At 45.0% G+C, this 21,465-nt stretch overlaps 2 protein-coding genes and 1 pseudogene across 3 annotated transcripts in view; 1 reads left to right on the top strand and 2 right to left on the bottom strand.

Annotated features, from left to right (window-relative positions):
• Positions 1 to 21,465, top strand: part of RTF2 (replication termination factor 2) — a 38,770-nt gene that overhangs the window by 6,634 nt on the left and 10,671 nt on the right. For both annotated transcript variants that reach the window (XM_025853301.2, XM_025853300.2), the window contains exons 4-5: positions 617 to 756; positions 4,792 to 4,870. In XM_025853301.2, coding sequence (XP_025709086.1) covers positions 617 to 756; positions 4,792 to 4,870 — 219 coding nt within the window. The remainder of the gene's footprint in view (positions 1 to 616; positions 757 to 4,791; positions 4,871 to 21,465) is intronic.
• On the bottom strand, positions 12,016 to 12,401 carry LOC112809902 (SRA stem-loop-interacting RNA-binding protein, mitochondrial pseudogene; annotated as a pseudogene).
• On the bottom strand, positions 12,428 to 20,982 carry LOC112809903 (beta-1,3-galactosyl-O-glycosyl-glycoprotein beta-1,6-N-acetylglucosaminyltransferase 7). Its single transcript, XM_025853303.2, has 4 exons — positions 20,864 to 20,982; positions 16,970 to 17,998; positions 15,933 to 16,028; positions 12,428 to 12,778 (listed from the first exon to the last, which is right to left on the bottom strand). Exons 2-4 carry the CDS (start codon positions 17,937 to 17,939, stop codon positions 12,555 to 12,557), a joined length of 1,290 nt encoding a protein of 429 aa, XP_025709088.1. The 5' UTR covers positions 17,940 to 17,998; positions 20,864 to 20,982; the 3' UTR covers positions 12,428 to 12,554.

The raw sequence follows: 21,465 nt of genomic DNA, 5'->3' as shown, positions 1-21,465 counted from the left end.
TTTTTTTTTTTTTTAAGATTTTATTTATTTGACAGAGAGAGACACAGCGAGAGAGGGAACACAAGCAGGGGGAGTGGGTGAGAGAGAAGCAGGCTGCCCGCTGAGCAGGGAGCCCGATGCTTGACTCAATCCCAGGACCCCGGGACCATGACCTGAGCCGAAGGCAGACGCTTAACGACTGAGCCACCCAGGCACCCCTGTCTGTTCAATTACTAAATAAATATGGCCCACTAGGAATATGGAACAGTCTCAGTGAAGATTCATTCGCAGGGAAAGAAAATGTTCCTTTCTGGATGAAAATACAGAGCTTTCTCTTAGTGGACTTATTTTTCATGTCCAAAGGTACTTTTCCTTAGATAGCAAAATATTTATAAAATAGAAATTAACTAATTCACTTACCAGTCTGAATTTTAAAGCTCTTGTTTTCTATTGCAGTTTATGGTTTAATTTTTTTATCCATGTTACAATTGATGGCCAAAGGAAAGGAGCTAGGAAGAAGAGGTTTGGATGGGAAAGGACTGGAATAACAATTTCTCTATCAATTTAGGTGGTTAATTGAGGCTAAGGATGATCCATTTATCAGATGAATTCTTAAACTATGGATGGTTTTTCACAGAATGTGACAGAACTCAGGCTTTCTGATAATCCTGCCTGGGAAGGGGACAAAGGAAACACAAAAGGTGACAAACACGATGACCTCCAGCGGGCACGTTTCATCTGCCCCGTTGTGGGCTTGGAGATGAATGGCCGGCACAGGTCAGTAAGGGATGTGGGGCAGATGGTGTGGAGTCTGGTTAGACAACACTGGTGCTGTTAGGATTCGTGCTGTAGCTTTATAATCACACAGTCGTCTTCTTTTTCTTTTTTTAAAGATTTTATTTATTTATTTGAGAGAGACAGACACAGCGAGAGGGAACACAAGCAGGGGGAGCGGGAGAGGGAGAAGCAGGCTTCCCATAGAACAGGGAGCCCGATGCGGGGCTCGATCCCAGGACCCTGGGATCATGACCTGAGCCGAAGGCAGACGCTTAACGACTGAGCCACCCAGGCGCCCCAATCACACAGTCTTCTTTAAGGTTTCCTTTGGTTTTGGGTTGTGTCTTAGAGGTAGTGGTGCTGCCATAAGACCATGTTCATTCCCCAATAGCCATTTCTCATGTGGTGTCCCACCAAGTCCACTCAGCTTTGGTGTCTGTGCTTTCTGTTCTTGAGAGTAGGAGCACTTAGAGTAAAGAGGGGTTTTAAAAATTTCTCATGTGACACTTTATGAGACTTGAATTGGATTATTTGGTTTTTTCTACGGGAAGAAAGCAAAGGACAAATGTTGCCCATCAGGCAGCTCCCATTTCCTTATAATTGCTGAAAACCATGTGGTGGAAAACAGTGTCACCCAATGTGTGGTCAGTCAGTCAGCTAAAGACCTAGCTGATAGTGATAACTTGCTTTGAATTTGTAGCAAACAAGTCCTCTGACTAGAGCACCAGAAATCCTAAGGTCAAGAGTTCTATAGCAAACATAAGTGACCTGTATATTTCTGCCTTAAAAAATATGAATGTTGACTGTAGCAGGTGCCTTTTTATAGAATGTCTCAGTAAGCCAAAGCTTTCAGCTCTTCCCACCATTTAGAAATACTTTTAATAACTGGTAGTCCCACCTGCCATCTGGAATCTTCCATCTAACATATTACTTGTTGAAAGGTAGTACTTTTTTACTATTTTCATTCAGGAAATGGGCGGGGGTGAAACGGGGAGAATCTCAAGTAAGTAAAAACTTTGAGCTATAAACAACCACCTTGAATCTGGAGCATTCTGGCACATTTGTACACATCCATTTAACAGACGTGTGTGCGCTATGCGTGGCATACTATGCCAGACAGCGTGACCACCATGCCCTGAAATGGCATAACCTGTGGCTTTGTGGATTTGGAGAGGAGTAAAATTTTAGGCCCAAGGGGCTTTTAAAGATTATATTCTTCAGGGGTTTTGGGGGGTGAGGTGGGGGGATGTGTTAGCCTGGTGATGGGTATTAAGGAGGGCATGTATTGCATGGAGCCCTGGGTGTTATACGCAAACAATGAATCATGGAACACTACATAAAAAAATCAATTAATTAATTAATTTTAAAAATTATATTCTTCAGATAGTCTGACTTTAAATCATTTAAGCCTCTCAGGGTTTACCATTTAGTGATAGCTCTGTGAGGTGGTAGATATGTTAATTGGCTTGATAGTGATGATCGTTTCACAGTGTATACATACATCAAATCATCAAGTTGTACACCCTACATATAGAAAATGTGTGTTTGTCAGTTGTACCTAAATAAAGCTAAAAGAAAGAAAAAGTAATGAATTAATTAAAAAGCTAAAGTTCTGGGGAAGTAGACTCACCTCATCCCACTTTTGTGTGCGTTTCTGTATGTGGTATATACACACATTATTTCAAGGTTAAAGTTGTAACATAAAAGTGACCATTTTAAGGTGCATGTTTCAGGGGTGTTTGTTACAACCACAGTGCTGTGCAGCCACCAGCCTCTGTCTGCTTCCATTTCCCTCACCCCAAAGGAAAACTCCATAGACACAGAGCAGTCCCTTCCCATTCCCCCAGCCCCAGCCCCTGGCCACTGCCGGTCTGCTCTCTGTCTTCATGGATTTGCCTATTTTGGAGATTTCCTATACATAGAATCATTCAGTATTTGACTTTTTGTGTCTGGCTTCCCACTTCTTTTTAAGAAAACCACGGTTCACCTCAAAAGAGGAACTTAGCAGAAACAGACTCAACTCTGGGGTCTTGAGCAAGGGGTTACCTGTAGCCTGTTGCTCCGATTGTGGCTTCCCTAGTTTTTCCCCTTTTTCACTGGTTAATCTCTCTTCTCTCTTCCCAGTTAATTGAGCTTGGCCTGTTTTGGCTTTGCCCTCCTGCTATTAATATGGCCTCCACACTAGATAATTGATCTGGGGGTGACTTCATACATTTATTAAAGCCTATATAATAAAGATTTAAATATAGAGAAAAATAGAAACAAATGACTAGTGTAATGAAAACATTGAGCCTTTGTTTAAAGAAAAATAATTTTCTGGGGCGCCTGGGTGGCTCAGTCGTTAAGTGTCTGCCTTTGGCTCAGGTCATGATCCCAGGGTCCTGGGATCAAGTCCCGCATAGGGCTCCCTGCTCTGCAGGGAGTCTGCTTCTCCCTCTCCCTCTGCTGCTTCTCTCTCTCTCTGTCAAATAAATAAATCTTTAAAAAAATAATTTTCTAAATTATTAATAATTAGTAAGCATCCATAAAATAGGATTTTTTTTTGGTCCTAAACAACAGTAAATGAATGTAGTACAGTGTTATTAATTGGGTTTTTGTTAACACAATCTGTATCCACTATAATCCCTAAGGAATTGGAGAGACTTTCTATTGTGGCATTTTTAGAGGAATGTATAAAGTAAAATGTGCAGGTGAGTTTTGCCCCTTTCCCCCAGCCCCTGCCTCCCATGGCAGTGTTCTTAGTTGTTTGGAGTTTCACCTTCCCACCCCCCCGCCCCACAGACCTGCCTGGCACCAACACACATACTCCACACTTCCCTACACCTCTGCCATTGGAATTATAAATAAATGTATATTCTTTCGAGTCGTGGAAACGTATTATACATATCTTGTAACCTCTTTGTTTCCTACTTCTCTGTCTAATGTGAGCATGTTTTCATGGCCTTGCATATAGCTTTACCTTGCTACTTTTAATAGCTATGTGAGTGTTCATAATTTATATAACCATTCCTCTGTTGATGAACATCTAGGTGCTTTCCTCTTTTTCCTTGTTACAAGCAGCACTGTCTTACACAACTTCATAAGTACATATTTATGCATTTGCACACTCGTGAGCATGTTTCTATAGGAGATGCTCGGAAAAGTGCTTTTTTTCCTCGATACTGACAAATTGTCCTTCTAAAACGCACCGTGTTGTGCCCACCACCAACAGACATGCCTGTTTCCTCTGTTTCTAGCTGGATAACTTTAGTCTCTCTCATTACTGCCAGATACGTAAAACATGGCACATCATTGTTTTGCAGTGAATTTCTTTAATTAGCAGTTGAGGTTAAGCATTTTTTGTATGTTTTGGCCATTTATATTTCTCCTATGAATCGCATGTTAATGCCTTTGCCTATTTTTCTAATACATTGTTTATTTTTGCTTTTTGAGACCTTTTTGAATATTCATAAACACTGAATCTCGGGGCGCCTGGGTGGCTCATTCAGTTAAGCATCTGCCTTTGGCTCAGGTCATGATCCCAGGGTCCTGGGATCGAGCCCTACATCAGGCTCCCTGCTCAATGGAGAGCCTGCTTCTCTTCCTCCCTCTGCCTGCCGCTCACTCTGCTTGTGCTCTTTCTCTCTCAAATAAATAAATAAAATCTAAAACAAACAAAAACCACTGAATCTCATATATATTTAAAATAGTCTCTCCCAAGAGTTCCTGTTCTGTCTTTTGACTTTTTATGTTTGTGGGGTTTTTTTTTCTTTAATATATTTATATTTAATTTTTTTTGTAGGAGAGACATTATTCTAAAGGATTATTACAAGGGACCAGGAATGGGACTATGGCCTATATTTCTGGTTTAAAGTAGTATAAATAAATATATATGGGACATACTAATTTCTTTTTCCTTAATGGAATCAAATGTGACCATTTTTCTCTCTGTAGTTTTTGGCCTTTGTACAGACTAAACAAATGTTAACCGATAATCTGGGTGATCATTTTTAAATTATTATTTAAGTCATCCTCCATTTTGGATTATTTCTCCAGGTTTTGCTTCCTGCGGTGCTGCGGTTGTGTGTTTTCTGAACGAGCCTTGAAAGAGATAAAAGCAGAAGTTTGTCACACAGTGAGTTGTTGGCATATATCGTTTCTTCTGTTTTGGTAGCTGAGGAAATCAGATGGTTTAGGGTCCCTCCCTCCATGTGGCATTTCAACATCCTTCAGTTCTTTCTGAAACAGATCTAGTTTGTTATTTCTCTGCTTAAAACCCTTCCATGGCTCATCCTTGCTGGGTGTAGACTCAGACTGCCTTTTATGACGTGTCCCTGCGTGCCTGGCCAGCTCCGGCCAAGCTTGGGCCGCTCCCTGACCACCTCCTATGTGTGCCTTTGTTCCCTCTGCCCTGACCTGCCAGCTGGGGCAGGTCATGCCCCCTGTGAACCTTCGCTCCAGAGCGATTGCTTCCTCTGTGAACCCTTGCTGCCAAGCCGCCTTCCCCATTCCCTGGGCACCTTGTTATCCCACTGACCTCATCAGAATGTAATTGGTAGTTATGTCGTGGTTTCCCCACTGGACTGGGACAGTTGATTTTTTTCCTTTCTTTTTTCCCTGTAAGACTTTATTTCGTTATTATTATTTCTGAGTAGTTTTCATAACAAAATTAAGAGGAAAGTAAGGGATTTTCTCTATTCCTTCTGCACTCCCCCCCCCCCCCGCACAGCCTCTCCCATTATCAACACCCCCACGGGGCGGGGGGCTGCATTTGTTACAACCGATGAACCTACATCGACACACCATCACCCCAAATCTCTTCAGGTTCCCTTGGTGGTGTCTGTCTTCTATGGGTTTGGACAAATGTGTAATGACATGTATAATGACGGCTGGGGCTGGCCCAGGCAGGCAGGGACACGTATTTACCATTTCCGCTGTGCTCACAATCCTCTGTGCTCCGTCTGTGAGGGTTTGAGAGCAAGGAGCAAGGCTTGTCCATGTCTCACCTCCAGAGCATGTCACATGTCCTTGGTGAGTGCTCACACGAGGGAGCAAATACCTGATGTAGGAGCTCCCCCGTGCAGCTCACATGATGGAAATGCCGATGGCTCTGTTTTCCTGGTGTCGCTGCCGCAGACCCAGATGTTTGTGTCTCTGGTGTTCTGTTGGCCACGGAAAACCTACCACTTAGTTTAATGGCATGGATGCCAACAGCTCCTGTTGGTATTTTCACCCATATGAACTCTGCTTCTGTTTCACTGGGCCCCTCGCCCTCCTTCTCCCTATTGTGAACTGTTCTTTCATTCAGCAGCTTTCACTGAACACCTGAGAGGGGCTCGCCTCTGCTTTAAGCACGGTGCATGCGGTGGGATAGCCTGGTGGATAAGACAGATACAGCCCCTGCCTCCGTGGAACCCACAGTCCAGTTGGAGAGAGGTGCTCAGAGAGCTGAGTACGGCAGTAGTCGCTGTGACAAATGCTGGGAACGGAACACAGGGCGATGTCCCAGAGCTCGGAGAGAGGCTGCCGTAGTGGCAGGGGGTGCTGCTTTGATATTTATGGCAGGAGATAATGTTAACATTTAAAGTAAACTTAAGTAAAATGAGAAACGATGGGCTCGTTTACAGAAATACACCAAGACACTGATGGTACGTGGGCAGGGATGCCTGAAGCTATGGGACAGGGCGCAAGTGGTGGCGGTAGGATGTGGGTGGGGGCGGTGGGGGCTGTTGAGGAGGGAGAGAGCAGCTGCTGCATCAGAAGGGCCCGCGGAGACGGAGGTGTAGTGCGAGGTGTAGTCCTCACGTGGGCAGGGTGGCCTGTGCCAGCCGGGAGGGAGGCCTGGGAAGCGAGTCGGACTGGATGGTGGAAACTCTGAGGGCCAGCCCAGGGAGCAGGTCCAGGTGGGCGTGCGGTGTGGCACCATTGACGCCTCTGGGAGCATAAGTGTGTAGGCCCGTGCAGGACGCACGGAGGGTGACGGCCGACCAAGAGGAGCCGTTTGGCAGCAGGTGTGCGCAGGGCTCCTGTGGGGGAAGCACCGTGGGAGCCGGCCCGCGGCTGGCCTGGGGCTCCTTCAGGCAGGAAGGCAACTCCACATACGTTGTGTTCAGGTGTGTGTGTTTTCCCACGTAGTATGGAAGGTGTTGTTTATGTGTTAGACATTTGCAAATACATTCTGGAAGTCTGCTTCCAGGGTTGAAAGAAAAGAAATATGAGAAGGTGGGAAATTAAGCTGAAATTTATTAGAGAAGCCAAATACCCTAAATCGGTGGCTCCCAAACCAGGCTTGTGCGGTAGAACCTCCACGTTAGTATATGCTCCCATCCCCTGTTTCAGGCCCACTAAATCTATAATCTTCATGGTTGGGGTAGAGCTCCAGGGATTTCTGCTTATCTTGAGAGTTCCCAGAACGATTCCAGTGGGCAGCCAGGCTTGGGGGACTGACTGATCCAAAGCAGCCAGACTTTGATTTTCTTCTGCCCATAACGGTCACCGTCCCTTAGATGGCATGCAGCTGTCCTTTTCATAGGCTGACCTCACACATCCATCAGTGACCATGTTAATAGACTTGCAGCGAAACAGGACTGCCTGCACAGAGCTTTACAGAGAAGTTGATTTTATGTCATGGAAATAATTGCAGGGGAAGTCTGAAACCTTTTTTTGATACTTGACAAGTTTTACTGGACACTTCTGAACTTTTAAACGTCAGCACCTTGGGCACTTCAAAGGAAGGGAAGGAAGCAGGTGGAAAGGGGAACTAAGGGTGGCAGGATTGCACAAGGGGGCAGAGGGCAGGTGAGAACCAGGAGCGCTGGCTCTTCCTATCTCATGAGGGCAGCTGCCAGGGCTGTCGAAACCTCCTGCAGGCAAGAAAGGACACTGGCTATCCTCCAGGAAGTTTCGGGAAAATATTTTCAGAAAAAACTCCAAGTATTAGTTTGCTAACACCGGCTGCCACAACAAGGCCCCAGAAACTGGGTGACTCCACAGAAATTTACGCACAGTTCTTGAGGTGTGAAGTCCAAAATCACAGTACTGGCAGGGCTGGTTCCTTCTGAGGGGTGTGAGATGGTCATCTTCTCCCTGTGTGCCTTCCTATGGCTTTCTCTCTATGGAGTCTCTCTCTGTGTCCAAATTTTGCCTTTTTATAAGGACACCAGTTGTTAGAATAGCCCCCCCCCCCCGCCCAGTAACTGCATCTTAACTACATCTACAGTGACCTCATTTCCAAAGAAGGTCACGTTGTGACTGAGGCCTAGGACTTCCGCTTTTTGTGGGGGACACATTCAGCGTATGACACTGTGCAGTTTAGAAAATCACAGAGCATGGGACAGCCAGTGGCCCACTTGAGTAGGAGTCATTCATCCACATAACCAGCACTGAGAGCCTGGTATGGATCAGCTTTGGGTCACACGCCAGCGCTGGCTTGGGAATATCATTTCTCTGGACCCCAGATTCTAATATGTAAAATGAAGGATTATAATAAGTTCTTAAGACACTTTCCTTTTAGATCCAGATTCCAAATGATAACGTTTTTAAAATAATAAATGACAAATGTATGTACTGCTCTCAGGAATCAAACTCCTATGTCTAAATTCAAGTCTCTAAAGTATAGGAATACTAAGTGTATCACTCAAGGTTGGCTAACTGCTATGACCCACAGCCCTCACATTCCCGTGGCTGATGCAGTGACAGTTCCTGGTCGGGCAGCTTTCTCCCAAGGGAGACTCAAGGACTCGACTCCTGCTGGGGTCTGGAGTATTCTGCACTCGGCTGACTGATGGGAACAGGGCAGGGAGCATACAGCATAGGAGATTTTTATGGCCCAGGTCGGGAAGTGGTGCTCATCACTTCTGCTCCCGTTCCGTTGTCCATCGCTCAGTCATGTGGCCACACCGAACTGCAGGGAAACCTGGGACAGGTACTAGAGCTGGATGCCCAGGAAGAAGTGGACACCAGCCATTTCTGCCAAGACTGCGAAAAGGAAGAGTCATGTGCAGCTCCAGGAACTGCAGTGCATCAGGGAAATGTCAGTGAAGTGAGGTGAAGCCACAGCATCAAAGTCTAAAACAAATATTTTCGGTTTTTTAAGTAATGTCTGAAATTTAGAGAAACCAGTGTCCTGAGAATGCCTTGGGAACCTCAGGGATATTTAGGTGTACGTTTTCTCTACTTTCCACTCTGTAGTTTCATATACATTTGGTTTTTCAGTTCACTAGAAGAGACTCAAGGGTTTGAGATCTCTCTGCTTGTGTGTTCTGAAACACACGGCGTGCACACTTAATTTCCATAAACAGGGTCCAAAGAGATGTAGTTGCTAGGTTGGTTGGTTTGTTTTTGCTATAAACAAGTGACTAGCCAAAAAATTAATTGTATTCCCCACTGTCTTCTTCCCTTCTTGTAATAAAGAGAAACACACTGGAGTAATTAGTTTGCCAAATAAACGATGTGCTTGTTACTCAGAGCGTCATCCATGGTCCTGCAATATTGGCATCACCTGGGAGGTTTTTTGTTTTTTCTCTTTTTAAGAAATGCAGACTCCTGGGTCCCTCTCCAGATCTGTGGAATCAAAATCTGCATTTTAACAAGATTCCCCACCCTCACACCCCCGCCCTGGAAACTTGCATGCACTATAAAGTTTGAGAATCCCTGATTTAGATGTTAGAGTTGTGACCCAGTAGCATTTGACTTGCCACTGACTTCATTTATTTAGGCTTTGTGGTCATTGAGTGGGATATGTGGATATTTTAAAGTCAGAAGTGAAACAAAAATTTACATTCATGCTGATTCTTTTTTTTTTTTAAGTAATCTCTATGCCCAATGTGGGGCTTGAATTTACCACCTCAAGATCAAGAGTTGCATGCTCCACTGACTGAGCCAGCCGGGCACCACTTTTTTGCTGTCTTTTCTTGGGGAGGGGGAATGGAAACGGGAGAAAATGTTAGGGAAAGGGGTATCTTCAAAAGTGGTCTGCGAATGCTGATTTTTTTTCAAGCTCTGATGTCCGTCGGGTAATTTTAGCTTTCTGCCATCTTTATGGTCTTTGGAGGTATTAAGCCTCAGGGAACTGCATAACATGCAACACAGGCAGCCTTGAACTTTTTCACATGTTAGAGAAATCTAATAGAAAAATTGAACTGTAGAGTCTACATTGTTAGCAAGAAGGTACTACTCCCAAAAAGGGAAATTATCTCAAGATCCCGATTAATGCATCACCTTTAAGGTACAGTCTGTAGTGGTCTGTTTCAGACATTCTTGTTGCACATGATTTAATTTTCTTCTTACAAATGAACACAGTGAGAGTCTGACTCAGAGTAGAGCGAACAGAAGTTTCTTGTTGGTTCTAACACCAACGGAGGCTGCTGCTTTCTGTTGGCCTCCCTGGCCTGTCCCGGCCTTGGTGGCTGCCTGTTTGTCACCCTCGGCTCCCGTTGTTCCCCCGGCACACTGCTGAAACCCAGCTTGTCCTTCCCTGAATCTCCTGCCGCTTCGTTGCACCGTGGCTTTAAGTTACTTTTTTTTTTTTTAGTATTTTGTTTTTTATATTTTTATTTATTTATTTTATCTTTACTGGAAGGATTTGTTGAGATAGCTTCTTCTATTATATCTGATCCCTTGGAGCGCGGCTCTGTGTTTGAGTTCGTTTCTTTGTATGAGGTGAGGGGGTGTGGTAAAGGCTTGGACTCTGGAGCCAGACTGCCTGCTTAGGTCCAAAGCCCAGCTTCACCTGCTTAGCCATGTGGTCCTGGAAAGTCCCACTGTTGCCCTGTGCCTCAGTTTCCTCATCTGTGAGGTGAGTCAGAAATCATTCTAAAGTGCTTCATCCTTGTGGCAAATCTGGTAAGTAGGTTCCCGGATTAGACCCTTCTGATGTGTGACTATTCAATTGACATTGAAACGAAATATTCAATTAACATTGAAACAAAATGAAGGCAGGCTTGTGTTTCAAGTAACTTGAAAAGATACAAGCTTTTTTTTTTAATGGGTTTTGCCCTTAACTTGCTAGTGAGTTGTCATAAAATATAGGAGACACAGTCGTGGTGAATTCGAGCTTTCAGAACGTAGCCAGTTGGCACCATTGGTGAGCACTGTGTTTGCCTGTAGAAGTGTGTAGAAAAGCAGAGCTGTGCTGTCGTGGGGCTCTTGCGTTCTTGTCTTTGACAGTCTGAACATTTTCAGTGTGTGCTTTCCTTGAAATTAGGTGTCTGAGTGGAAGAAATGCTTGTTGAAGATTTTAATGTTCTGTGGTTACTTACATTTGATTTGTGGGACCTGCTTTCAGAGCCTCTTTTCCTTCTGTTTAGCTTTGTGCTTTCCAAGGGCTATTTGCATTGACTAAGTTGATTTGATTTTATTGCAAAGGTATTTGCAATAAATATCACTGAGGCTTTAGACTCTGCTTATGAGTTACACATTTATTTCTTTAGTGTCTTCTGTGGTTCCTGCTTTTCCTTTATTTTGGTTGTTCCATGTTGTGCCACTTAACATTTTCAGTCTTGTACGATGCCACAAACTATTTTAGAGAAAGAGAATATAGAGAAAGTCCTCACAGAATGATGAAAAAGCCATGGACTGTTTAGAGACCCGAATCTGTGAGTAGAGAAAATTAAGATCATTCCTGCCTTTGGCCAGTGCTGTTCAGTGTGGTAACCACCAGCCACATGTGACTATTTAAATTTCAGTTCATTAAATTTTTTTAAAAATAAAGATTAAGTTTCACTTAGTCACACTGTCTACATTTCAAATACCCCGAAGCCCCTGTGGTCATGGTCGTGGTCGTGGTCACTGGCATGGGGCAGCCCAGACGTAGCACAGAGCAAGCCATCAGGGCAGACGGTTCTGTTAGCGCCGCGAGGCTGCGGAATCGTATGGCAACCTTTTTAAGAGAGTGTGTTTCAACTCTAGATTAGTTTCATTTTACCCAAAGGAAGTAGACTCTTCTGTGTTTTTCTAGGATTACCAGAACAAAGTTAACACGGTTGACAGCCAAAGAGGACTCTTGTAGATAAGCGGAGTTTCGTTTCCAGTGGGAGTTTGTTCTTTATTAGAATCTCATACACAGTAGTATCTTAGAAATAAGATGTGTTCTTACCTAATTTGAGTCAGGATCTAGTGTTGGGAGGTTTTGATTTGCCGCCACTGTTTATGGAAGCAGTCCAGCTGGCAGGTCCAGGGGCCCCCAGCAGTACCTTTGAGTCACTTTTCCTCTCTTGATTTCTTGCTCAGAGCTAAAAAGTGGCCTACGATTAATAGGAACGGTTTGTCAACAGCATGTTTCTTTTTTTTTTAATTTTGTTTAATAGGTAGTAATAGTCTCAAAACTCTTTCTCTTCATCAGATGTTTGATCCCCTTGCAAAACTTTTGGTCTTTGAGCTTGAACGTGGAGCTTTACTCCATCAAGATTATGATTTTCTTGTTGTAGTGCATTCTGAAGTTCTTCTTCTGAAGAAAACTGAATCCAACCCATACCTCTGTGAAATCCAGTCTCTTTGTCAAAGGGTACAGTGCACTTCCGTACATGGCCGAACTGTGCAAAGTGTTCTCTCAGCTCACTCGAAGCCGCGGTCCAGGGAATTTTTCTGACAAAAGCCACGGGCCGGCTAATGCTCGTACGCAGCGCCACAGCCCCCCTCACTGCTGAAGCCACCATCTTTAGATCGAGGGCCTCATCAACAGCATGTTTCTAAATTCATCTGATGACTAGCTTGTATCAAGGAATCATTTCTCATCCTTCCTTCTTTGGGTCAGAGTTCTCTTATTACAAGTCAGGAACAAGCGGTAGCAGTAAGAAAGCAAACACTCTGCAGCTTCCCGCTCAGTGGCTCAGTCTCCTGTTGAAGTGACCGTCCTGTGGGAAACGCCAGTGTGGCTCCACAGGAGCCTCTGCCTGTCGCAGCACCCGCAGCCGGTGCCACCGCTCCAGGCAGGTCACCACCAGAGAGTCTGTCGAGTCGAACGTGTTGGCAAACAAAGAAGGTGACCGAATGATCCACGGCAGGTCTCCTGGTCCATACACGCAGCTCTCGTGGACGTAGCGGCCTGCAGGAAGAAGCACAAAAACCGAGCTGCCTTTGTGTCATCAGTTTACATTCACACACAAAAAGGGACACTTTTCCAGGATCATCTGTACAGGCCCCTGCTTCACAGGAGCTCAGACCGAGCATGATTTCTCGGATCGCTCTGACCGGGGCTTCTGTGTTGGATTTTGAATCCGTGGGGACAGGGATGTTTCATTTTTTCTGTCAGTGATCTCTGGCATGTTTAATGGCTACTTTAAGGGAATGCTGTGGAATGTTCGTTATTAATGAACACACGAGAGAGGTGTAATATAGCACTCATTTGCCTGGCCCACTCTAAATTCTGTTAGGTTCTACAAACTTTGTTTTCCTTGGTTGTGGGTAGTTCACGAGAATTGCATCAGTGGTAACAGTTCCTTGCTGCAGTCGGTTCTTGCTCTTGCAGAGTGAGTGTGTGATACAAATGGAAGGAATTAAAATTGGAATGATAGTTAGAATCCAGTGCTGAATTCCTTCGAGATGAGCTCAGTAGCATGTCTCATGTGCCTGACGCTGTGCTTGGCGCTTCCTTCTCTGTCACCCTCCCACCAACACCCTGAGGTGACTCCATTACCACCTTCGGTTCCCAGAGAAGCGAGCGCTCAGTTTGTTTGTGAGGGAAAGGTCTCCCCATTTTGGAGACCTTGCTCTGTGCCCAGTTCTGCCCTACTTTCTCTCCACACCAACCCAGTCATCCTACTTTTAAAAACCTGTCTGAGGGAAATATAGGAAAGGGGCGGAACTACATGCACAGAATCATCCAGTGTTGCTGGTGAGACGGGAAAAAGGCGGAAAGAACGTTCCCCTGGTGAGCAGGCGCTCATCCGGTAAAGGGTCAAGCAGCTCCTGCAGGGTGAGCGCTCTAAGCTGCAACTGTCGTCATGACTGAAATCTTTCTGGTAGGCATTCTTGGTACAGTGTGTCACGGAGTATCAGTAGAATTACATTTCACCAGTTGAAAAGTCTGAATGTGAAGACAGGCAGTCTGAAAAACTTAGGACAGAGTAAAAAGATTTTCAGCTGCACCTTGATTGTAACTGGATAATTCTGTCTCATTTCCACACACATGAGCTTGAGCCGGAAGGGAACACAAGCAAATGGAAAGTCCTCAGAGTCGGGCTCGTGCTGTTTTGGTGATTACAAATAACAACAGGGTGACTGTCCCTCTTTGTGTCAGCATATCCAGTGGAGGGGCATCAGGCAGTGGCACCTGGTTTGAGACCTGGCTCTGCCACTTCCTGGGCCACTTCCTGTGACATGGGGAGTGACCTCACTTCTCAGAGCCTGGGCTTCCTCCTCTGTAAAGTGTGACTATGGTAGTTAACAGCTGTGAGTCATTGTGAGGATGGGCTGCAAGACCCAGAGCCGGGCTCTGGAAGGGGGCAGGGTCTGCCACACTCACCCGCCAGTGCTCGGCCTGAGGCAGGGGCCACATCGCTGCTATACTGTGGATGGTTTGCACACTGAAGTGAGCAATGGCAAGAACTTTCTGAAGTGTTTACTTCGGGGCAATGATGATTTTTGTTAAGATTCACAGTAATTGGGCTTTTTGACAAACATTGAAATATTCAGGTTGTCACTCTAAGAATTCTAAATCATTATTATTGATAGCAACAGGCCTTCATGACTTCTTATACTGTGAGTGAATCATGTTTTCAGGAGGAATCTGAGCCCCCGGCCCCCACCCCTACCCGAGCATTTAGTTACCAGTCTTGTCAACCCCAGTGTGTAATGGCAACAAGCACCTGCTTTCTAAAGAAAGGTCAAGGTTGCTCCTTAGCCTGTTGTTTGACTGTCACCTTCTTACTGTGTGAATAGCTCCCTAATTGAATACTGGCTAAAATATTTATTAAAGACATCTAGAAAATTCTTCCAGCCCTTCCAGACCTGGTACCTGTCAGGAGGGTGGCTGCGTACATGGCAGCAGGAATTGCTCATCTTTGAATTACTCTGATGTTAGGTTTTACACTTTTCATTTGTCTGCAACCTGTTGCTTTTGGGCCAGCCTTTTAAACAGCTTGAAAACTGGGTGAGCCTGGTGGCTAGCTGGTGTACTGTCATTCAAGCCAGGGGACCACACTCAAATGCACAATGAGAAGAGGTGGTTGTATGTGGTGGCCCCTCCTGCGTGGCTGGGAAGCTGCGTGTGGACGGAACGGGCAAGCCAGATCCCTTCGGACAGAGGATGCTCTGCCCCAGCCACCTGCACGCACGTCTGCCCGGCTCTTCGCGCCTTCTCTGTCCCACACAGTTGGCGGCCCCATAAAGGTTGGACACCTCATTTTCCTTTCCAGGTGGGCTCCCAGAGCGCTTGCACCTCTCCCCACTGGACTTGTGGACGTGGCACTGTGACCATTGGCCTTCGTCTTCTCCCCGAGACCGTGTGCTCCTCTCGGGCAGCCGCCCAACCCCAGGCTTCGGCGGGGGTCAGGGAGAGCTGGCGCCTGGAGAGTAGGCCTGAACAGCGCGACAGGAGCCTGGTTCTGGTCCTCCCAGTCCCTAGGCATCTCCCCCCAGACTGTGGTGCCTGAGAACCTGCTGGTCAGCCAGTGCTTTTCTAGCCTGTCCACCAAAGAGGGACACTGCCCTCCCCACCCCAGGTCTGTCTTTTCTCTGTTGTCCTGGTAACTAAAACCTCTGGGACACCAGACAAGAATCCACAGCTCCCCGGGAGAGTCTCCTGAGGGGAAAAAGCGAAAAGACTTTCCTTCAGCAAGAACTACTTAAGAACCCACTCTGGAGCATACACCTGTGTTACTCCCTCATCTATTCTAGTAGAGACTGAGGGAGACCCAGAGCTTTTTTAAATAAATGTTGAGTTTGAATTCTAGGAGCAGGTGGAAGAAACCAGCTAGCTTGTGTGTTTTTATTTTAAAACGTTTAAAGTTGCAGCCCGGTTTAGTGTTCACTTTGTGAAAATGCATCAACCCAAATACTTAGGATTTGTGCGCTTTGCTGTCTAGGTATTATAATTACGTAAGAAGTTTTTAAAAAACTGACCCCAAGGAATTGGGACCTCACTCATCCCCTCACTACTTCTGCTAGCGGTCGTCTGCGTCTCCTGACCTTACCCCGGCAGCAGTTGTCAAGTTTGCCTACAACGGGAAGGCTTGCTTTTGATTTGGTTTGATTTTTACCTTTACATCCATCGTGAACACTTCCCTCCTCGTGTCTCCACTTCACAGCATGAACATTTCCCTCCCAGCCGGCCTCCGGCGTGGCTCCCGGGGCATCTGTGGGGGAAGCAGACCAGGCATTGCGGCGCAGGCAGCTCCTCAGCCCTTGGCTCCCACTTCTGTGCCGGCCCTCCCCCTTCCTGCACAGGCAGGAGTCCGGGGCGGGGGGTGTCCACCTCGCTCGGAGTGTTCAGCTGTGGTCTGATGAGGGGTAACGCTTTGGGAGCGGCTGGAGAGGGCCACACTGGCCTTGTGTCCCAGCGCTGTGCTTCGCTTTCATCCCTTTCTCCATCCCCAGTAACTCACCGAATGAGTACAACGCACCCTTGGCCTGATGATGTTGGGTCTCTTGGTATTGTGTTTTCCCCATGATAGCCCTCTGAGGGGATTCGAAAATAGGATTTTCAGTGGATATGAGAGATTATAATAAGCACCTAACCAGTTTTTACCGGATCCAGTGTTTGCACTGTCATCTGGACCGATTAACTTAGCTGTTCGAACTTGAAGCCACATCCCCTACAGGAGCCACTCAGCTTTATGCAAAGAGAAAATAAGTCCACATAAAGAAGGACATCAACTCTCCCTCTGCCTCTCGGGGAACCTATCTGAGGTATCCTATCTGCCACCCAAAAAATTACTACTTCTAATATTTTCTATTCTTAAAGAGCCCCTAGCATAATGTCTGGCACTAGTTGGTACGTAGTAGTATTTAATGACTGAATCAAGAAGTGTCTGAAGATTTCTGCTCAGATGCTGGTAGGACTTCTTTTCAGAGAGGGAACAAAACAACTGGGCTGGTTTGGGAACATGGCACACCCTCAGCAAACTTCAGACCCCTAAAACCAGACCCTCCCGTACTCCTCAAGTGAAAGGTCTTGCAAAATGCAGAGCTATTTACTGAGCCATAGTAAAGTAGTGAAATAGAGTTTTCACTCGAGAATAAACTTCTGTTGTTGCCTCTGATCTGAACAGACGCCACGTTGCTGGATTGTTCTTACCTCTCAGTCGGTTCAGAGTCACCCAGTAATGTCGTTCCGGGCTCTGGATGTCTTTGGACCACTGAAGCATGTCTTTTGCGCGGGTGTCAGTCAGTACAAACTCTACGAACTTCCTCGTTAGGACATAGTAAGCGCTTCCAAAATAAATTGTTAAGTTATGGGGCGGTTCGTCCTTGAATCTTTTGTTTGGAGATATGTAGATATTTCCTTCAGGGGTGGATTCAGGCTGACTTTCACTTGTCTTGGAATTCATGTTTGGTGGTTGAACTACTCCAGGAGTGATGTTTTTGTCATTCCATTTGGTTCTGATGTAGTGTATGATTTCTTTGTTTGTTTTGATTGGAAAATCCTGTCCGCAAAGGTTAATGACGTAGTTCCATTGAAATTTGGAATGGACCAGGTCTTTCATACAGTTAATATCTGCCTGGAGTCTTGTAAAGCCAGTGTAAGCCACTGTTGCTCTCTTTGATGAAATAAAAATATTTTCAAAACAGTTAACCAGGGTTTGCATAGCAGTCTTGTACTTCTTCGGGGCCTTTTCATCAACATGAATACAGTAAACGTTTTGAGGCACATAAGTAGCTCTGAGAAGCTGCACAAACCTTGCCAGTTCCTTATGAATTGTTATAATATATGCCAAAGAGAAACTGCTCTCTTCTGCAGACAAGGGTCTGGTTATGAAATGCAACTCCTGGGAAATCCTAGAGCAATTTCCTGGTGTGCGTAAATGAGCAAGAATTTGAGAACCACGAGGGTTTTTGCAAAATCTTGCAATTTGGAGGGCGGCCCCTTTCCCTTCAAATAAAGCTGAACACAGTTCATCCGGATAAAAGCCACATTCCACTACTGCTGGGTAGGTGGGTTCCTCCTCTGCTTCCTCAGGGGTTGGATTCCGTAAATACAGAAAAACAAAGATGCATATGCCTGCACACAGGAGGAGCCCGGGCTTCGTGGCTCGCAGCTGGCTCATGTTTCAGGCTCCAAAGGCCTTCTCATCACCATGATTTGAAATGTTTTCCTTTAAGCTTCCTAAGAGAACAAGAGGGAGAATTTAGGGTGCGGCAGCCCTCCCCCAACCTGCAACGTGACTGAAGTGCATGTATTTAAGGTGTATAACGCGCTCAGTTTTTCCATACATACACGCCTGCAAAACCATCACCACAATCACCATGACAAGCATTCCCCTCACCCCTAAAAGTTTCCTCGGGCCCCTTTTACTCCACCCTGTCTCTGGCAAACCCATCAGTGGATTTGCTGGCATGTTCTGTAACTTTATATAAATGGAGTCGTACACTATGTGCTTTTTGCTTGGCTTGTTTCACTTAGGATATTGATTTTGAGATTCCACCCATATCACTGCATTTATCACCGTCCTTGACTTTTTACTGCTGAGCAGGATTCCGTTGTGTGGGCGTGCCACAGCTTCTCTGTTCAACTGTTGTGGACATTGAAGTTGTTTCCAGTTTTAGGATATTACTAGATGCTATAAGCATTCACGCACAAGTCTTTGGCCCTTTGTTTTTGTTTTTGTATTTCAATAGCTTTATTGAAAGGTATAGCCCTTAGCATCAAAACATCATGGTAGTTGGTTAGGTGACCTATGCCGACTCAATTAACACTGATGTATTCAAATTATTAAAATATATATCAGCCTTTGGGAAAACTGAAAAGTTATCCACAAATCATGTTTACAAAAGTAAAAGATATACTGTGGGTTTGTGGTTTATTTTCCAGTGCTTATTTACCCATAACATGATGTTAAAATTGGGCACAGCCATCCTGGATGGACTCAGGCTGCACATTGCACTGAGTAGCCATTTGCAACACTTGTGATGCTGGAGATCTCCTTCCATTCCCTGACGTAATAGAAAATCCTGATGACTACTTCAGCAAGCTCATAATCATGATGTTTGCGTACTTAAGACTTTGTTTTGGGGCGCCTGGGTGGCTCAGTCGTTAAGCGGCTGCCTTCGGCTCAGGTCATGATCCCAGGGTCCTGGGATCGAGCCCCGCATCAGGCTCCCCGCTCTTCGGGAAGCCTGCTTCTCCCTCTCCTGCTCCTCCTGCTTGTGTTCCCTCTCTGGCTGTCTCTCTCTCTGTCAAATAAATAAAAATAAAATCTTTAAAAAAAAAAGACTTTGTTTTGGCACAGTGAGGGCAGTTAGTGAAAGTATATTCTCTTCCTTTTAAACACAATTCCAAATTAGGAGCAATGGCAGTTTTACTAAAACAACCCTTAGTGTAAAAACTTCTGGAATGTTAAGTCAGCAGGTTTCCAGGGTGGTGGTAATAGGACCTGTGTTTTTGTTTCTCTGGGGTTAAATACCTAACAGTGAAACTGCCCGCTGTTTCCCAAAGTGGTTGTGCATTTTACCTTCCCCCCAGCGGTGTAGGAGAGTTCCAGTCACTTTATATCCTCACCAACACCTGGTGCGGTCAGATTCATATTTTAACCATTCCGATAGGTGTGTGGTGGTGATTCATTGTGGTTTTACTTTGTACTTCCCTGATGTTTAATGATGTTGAGCATATTTTCATGTGTTACTGCCCTTAGCTTGGCACGTTAAAAAAAAATCTTAAATATTTATTTTGGACATAGATACTGTCCTGTTTTGCATTATTCAGAGTTCATTTTATGCTGTTATTCTATATCATGTTATAACTCTTCCCAGTAAATGAAGCAACAAATCAAGAGAAGTTTTGTGATGGCAGAATCAAGAGAAGTTTTGTGATGGCAGAATTTGACTTGCTGACATGAGTTTATGATTATTTTTTAAAGAAGGGTTCAGTGATTAAAAACAAGGTATCTTTATTTAATGAAATTATTTGATAATAATTGAGTTGCCTTTCTGGAGCCCTACAGAAATGCCTGAATAGGTTTAGCAGGAGCAAAGGTGACCAAAAGCATTTTGATTAATTATTAATGCGTGAAGGCATCATCACCTTTGAAATTTAGGAAGAAGACTGATCATCAGGTAAAACATCCATGTGTTAGTAATTACTTTGTTCTTGTTTATAAATCCTGACTCCTGGTTTCAATAAAAAGTCATATCATTGCCTGTTTAAAAAGCCCATTTGCTTTTGAGCAGTGTTCTAGTTCACATTGATATTAGTAGTCCCTTGCCCTTCTGCATCATTATCACAGATGCCATTTGGATGAAGCATGGACTAGGCAGGCTTTTGAGCTCCCCTTGTGTTCTTAAACTGTGAACGAGTAAAAGCTGTGAATGCTGATTTTGAGTTGTGAATTTAAAAAATGTATTTATTTTCCTTGTATAGTTCCTTTTTACCCATCCCGCTTCAAAAATAAAAAGCAGTCACTGCCCAAATATGCCAAGTTACAGTGTTCTATGCCAGGTCAGTAAACGCTTGTGGATGGCCCCAAACATGAAACATAATGGCATACTTTTAAAGACATTTTTATGCTTTTTATACATTTTATACATATATATATACTTTTATACGTATATATACTTTTATACTTTTTATAAACACAAAAACTGTAATGAACACATTTCCTATCTGGTCTGTAAAATAAACAAAACCTAGAAATTCAGCAGGAAGGAAATACCTTCTTGAAATTAAAATAAAGCTTTTAACTACTTTGACAAATTTTGGTTAAAGGGCACTCATGTGCTGTAGTTTGTTGCATTGTGTTACAGCTGTAGCGTGGGGAGGAGGTTTTGGAGGTTTGGGGGCTTGTCATCTTTGGTTTTGTTTCTGGGCTTGTGGTCAAAGTAAAAGATTCTGGTTTTATCACAGAACTGTTGTTAGCCCCACTTCGCTGACAAGATCACACCCCATGTAAACTGTGGCTCTGCCACAGGGAATTGGATCTTTTCAGTAGTTTGTAATAATGAGGACAAGCCCCGTGTGTGTCCTTCAGGGTAATACCTGGGCTAAGTGTTTTCCCCCCCTTCTGTAGAGACAGGCGTGTGAGCTGGGCTGTCTTCATCGGCCACCTTTCTGCCTCCAGTTCTGGCCGCGCAGCGCTCACCGCTTCCCGGTTCACCTTCCTTCCAGCTCGGGTTCCCTCTGTGATGGAGAAGTAGGTGTGCCCTCGAATGGCAGCGGCCGTGGGGACCCGGGTCACCAGCGGTTGAGCTTTGTTGTCATCGCTTCAACACAGGCTCTTTCAGGCAGGCAGGTCCCCGGAGGCGCGGTCGGTCGTAGCTCTTGCTGTTGCAGGAACACAGCCGCTAGTGGGCGCTGTGCCAGTCCCGTGGGCACCGCGTCTTCGGACTGGCCAGTTGGTCCTCTTTGAATGGGGGGGTCTGCGCCATTTTCAGCTTTGCAGACATTTCCTAGCCTTGATTCTTGGTGACTTGTTGTGGTTTTGTCTATAATGTAAACGTGACTTTTGTTGCCATCATGAAAATGTAATTATTAAACGGGTGACTTTTCTATCACTGAGCTAATTTCCAAGACATGTTAAGTGGTATTTTTCCAAGTGTGGGGAATACGCAGCTCATTAAGAAGTGCAGTCTGACTGATTT

The sequence above is a fragment of the Callorhinus ursinus genome, unplaced genomic scaffold (assembly GCF_003265705.2).
Source record: "Callorhinus ursinus isolate GAN/ISIS: 27379988/994484 unplaced genomic scaffold, GSC_fseal_2.0 scaffold53, whole genome shotgun sequence".
Classification (NCBI taxonomy): domain Eukaryota; kingdom Metazoa; phylum Chordata; class Mammalia; order Carnivora; family Otariidae; genus Callorhinus; species Callorhinus ursinus.
The sequence above is the reverse complement of the archived record's forward strand: the minus strand, read 5'-3'. Positions and strand labels throughout refer to the sequence as shown.

Excerpts from the sequence above, each read along its gene's own strand:
- LOC112809903 (XM_025853303.2), bottom strand. The coding sequence starts at position 17,939 with ATGAGCCAGCTGCGAGCCACGAAGCCCGGGCTCCTCCTGTGTGCAGGC. Across the intron at positions 16,029-16,969 it reads GACTCTGAACCGACTGAGAG|ATGCCCCGGGAGCCACGCCG; the intron begins GTAAGAACAATC and ends CTTCCCCCACAG. Across the intron at positions 12,779-15,932 it reads TGTTCACGATGGATGTAAAG|GCCGCTACGTCCACGAGAGC; the intron begins GTAAAAATCAAA and ends TTCTTCCTGCAG.